Below are 2,873 nucleotides of genomic sequence, written 5' to 3'. Positions count from 1 at the left end.
GCGCATCTACACTACCATGACTCTGCTGTATGCCTCCACTCAAACTACCTTTCTACCTGGAAAACTCCTACTCATCTTTCAAAACCCAGCTCAAATGTCTCATCCTCTATGAAGCTTTACTGATTCTCACCCCACACCAGGAACTACCGCAGTACAGCCTTCCATCAAAACCCTGATGATATGGTTATCAGGATGTATTTTCCCTGGTCTGAGAGCTCCTGTGAGCAGAGAACAAGTCTCATTCATATTTATGTCCCTAGCACCGGCCTGCTACAGAACAGAGATTCAGTGACTGTTTACTAAACGAACAAACAAATCAGGAATGAATTCTTATAGCATAACATGTCCCTTTTTTTTTTTAAGAGATGGGGTCTCACTATGTTGCCCAGGCTAGTCTTGAACTCCTGAACTCAAGTGATTCTCCTACCTTGGCCTCCCAAAGTGCTGGGATTACAGGTGTGAGCCACCATCCCACATGTCCATCCTTTTTCCCATTCACTTTATCCAGGTAGTCTTCTACCTCACTCCTCACTTATAATAATCACAGTTAATACTGAGGGAGCGTTCACTGTGAGGCACGGTGCTGCCATCAGACAGAGCTGGCAACCTCCTGGCTCCCCCACCTACTAGCTCCATGATCTGAGAGTAAGAGAGAAGCCTATTTCCCAGGGAGGGATTTGGAGGATTAAAGGGAATAGTCCACATAGCATGCCTTGCACAGAGTAGGTACTGAGTGAAAGTTGGCTTCTGGCATAGCTGTGACTCAGGGCAGAGTTGAGACTCCAGGGTCATGCTCTTAGTCTCTGCTCTAACTGGCTGAAGCTCACAGCAGCTCCAAGTCCTTGACATACAGTCTAGCCCTTGATTCTGCCTTCTGGAACATGGACTTATCTGACATCTCTGCCTTTGCTTCAGGAGCCTCCAAGTCTCAAGGTGCCCTGGCAGCACAACCTGGCACAGGCAGGGGCTCCCAGGCCCAGGGATGGACTGGTCATAAGCCCAGTGGTAGGGAGGAAGAGAGCCTGGCTCCAATTTACCTACCCACCCGACTGCCCCAACTCACTCCTTCCGCCGAGAGAGCAGCAAGCAGTCATTGAAGAGGTGGAGGTAGACTGCCTTGCTGGACAGCTTCAGCTTGGCAGGGGGTGCTGCAGGCAGTGGTGCCAGCTCTACCAACTCCCCATGCCGAACCAGCCAGCGGGCCTGAGAGATCAGTGGGAAAATCTGGAGGGATGGAGAAGGATGGGTCAGGCCCAGGGGCACCAGGCAGAGAGCACAGGATAGCAGAGGGGAGAATGTGGGCAGCGATGAACTGGCCTGAAGCCCCTAGGGCAAGGAAGAAACAAGAGCTGCCCCTTGGAGTGCCCATCCCGCTGGCGACAGACACACACCTTGCCCTCAAAGTGGATCTTCTTGCTCAGGTGGATGAGTTCCTCTGTCCTCTTCATGGACTGCACGCTAGCATTGCACTCCTGCACCAGCTGGGGGAGCCGTGGGGAGGTCACCTGCAGCCCCTCAGCCCTGGCTCCCAGAGCCCAGCCTCAGACTCTTGCCTGGGGACCGGAGACTCTGACAGCTGGGGGCTGTTTTAGAGACACGCTGGGGGTCCAGGGGGTCCCCAGGAGCCAAGCAGCCCCTGCCCTGCCCAGCTCACCTCCTTGAGCACATTGAAGGCCTTGGTGGCCATATCTTCATCTTCAGAGCCCTGTGCTGTCCGCTTCAGGATGTTCTGGAAGGTGGGATCAGCACAATGAGGCAGACCTCATACTCCCCTGAGACCCGGCCTGCCCACCCAGCCCTCACTGCAGCCTGTCCCCTCGAGGTACCTCCACCAACATCTTGAGGCGGGTGATCCTCTGGAAGGGCAGGATGAGGAAGGAGGTAAGGGGCAGACGCTGGCACACAGGAGACTCCTCCAGGCGAGCCAGGATGCCAGGGAACCTGGGGTTCTCCAGGCTGGAAAATGGGAAGGGCTCTGGAATCACAGGTAGGCCTGAACTCCTGGGATCCACAACCCTGGCCATCCACGGGGCCCTTAGGGACCTTCTCAGCACATCCTTACTGCCCCTTGGGGTTGCATCTCACCTTATCCTGGTCACAGAGACCCTTTCAGGGACCCCTCCCCTCCCAGAGTCACCTTGCATCACCCAGTCCTCAGTGCCTACACCTGCCTGAGACTCCCTCCACGCCCCCGCCCCTTTCAGAGCCCCCAGCCCTACAGCAGGCGCTGGTAGGTGCGCTCCTGGTAGGCCTGGTTGGTGACATAGGGCAGGTAGACTCTGCGGAAGGCCGGGCAGTGGTCCAACACGACGTCGCACACGCTGAAGCGCAGCACATCTGCCTCCAGCCGCTGCTCCAGGTCCTGCAGGAACCTGAGGAGTCAGAGCCAGGATGGAGATCCCAGATCCGGAAGCCGGCCAACCACAGGCTCGGTCCCCACCCTGGGCCAGGCCAGAGCACTTCTTCACCTCTCGCTGGTGCTCTTGACCTCGGGCAGTTTGGAAAACAGCCACTGCTTGTCCTGCGCCCCCAGACACTCGCTCAGCTCGGCAGAGCCTAAGAAGTGGCCCACAGCCACCGATAGGCTGTGGATGTAGGAGGCCTCGGACGTGATCAGCTCAAACTTGGCCTGAGGGAGGGCGCACACGGGGTCGAAAGGGCCGGGCCGGTTCACCTCGGAGGCCCTGGCCTCGCATCCCCGGACCCTAGGCCTCCACACCTCTCGTCCTTGCCCCTTCTCCAGCCCCACTCCTAATCTGGCGCCAGGCGGGCCCGGCGACCCACCTCCCGCCACGAGCAACTGTGCAAACCCCGCTGGCCCTAGATCCCGCCCCTCCCCCTAGCCCAGTCCCGACGCGTTCTTCCCCGAGCCC

General features: G+C 57.8%; 1 protein-coding gene across 1 annotated transcript in view; it reads right to left on the bottom strand.

The window, feature by feature from the left end:
- The window catches only part of ARHGEF19 (Rho guanine nucleotide exchange factor (GEF) 19), a 14,653-nt gene that overhangs the window by 5,797 nt on the left and 5,983 nt on the right, over nucleotides 1-2,873 (bottom strand). Inside the window, exons 7-12 of the mRNA XM_011939880.1 lie at nucleotides 2,469-2,629; nucleotides 2,220-2,372; nucleotides 1,827-1,956; nucleotides 1,655-1,729; nucleotides 1,392-1,481; nucleotides 1,064-1,224 (exon numbers count right to left, since the gene is read on the bottom strand). Of these exons, the coding sequence (XP_011795270.1) occupies nucleotides 1,064-1,224; nucleotides 1,392-1,481; nucleotides 1,655-1,729; nucleotides 1,827-1,956; nucleotides 2,220-2,372; nucleotides 2,469-2,629 (770 nt within the window). The remainder of the gene's footprint in view (nucleotides 1-1,063; nucleotides 1,225-1,391; nucleotides 1,482-1,654; nucleotides 1,730-1,826; nucleotides 1,957-2,219; nucleotides 2,373-2,468; nucleotides 2,630-2,873) is intronic.

The sequence above is a fragment of the Colobus angolensis genome, unplaced genomic scaffold (assembly GCF_000951035.1).
Source record: "Colobus angolensis palliatus isolate OR3802 unplaced genomic scaffold, Cang.pa_1.0 Scaffold185, whole genome shotgun sequence".
Lineage (NCBI taxonomy): Eukaryota > Metazoa > Chordata > Mammalia > Primates > Cercopithecidae > Colobus > Colobus angolensis.
The sequence above is the reverse complement of the archived record's forward strand: the minus strand, read 5'-3'. Positions and strand labels throughout refer to the sequence as shown.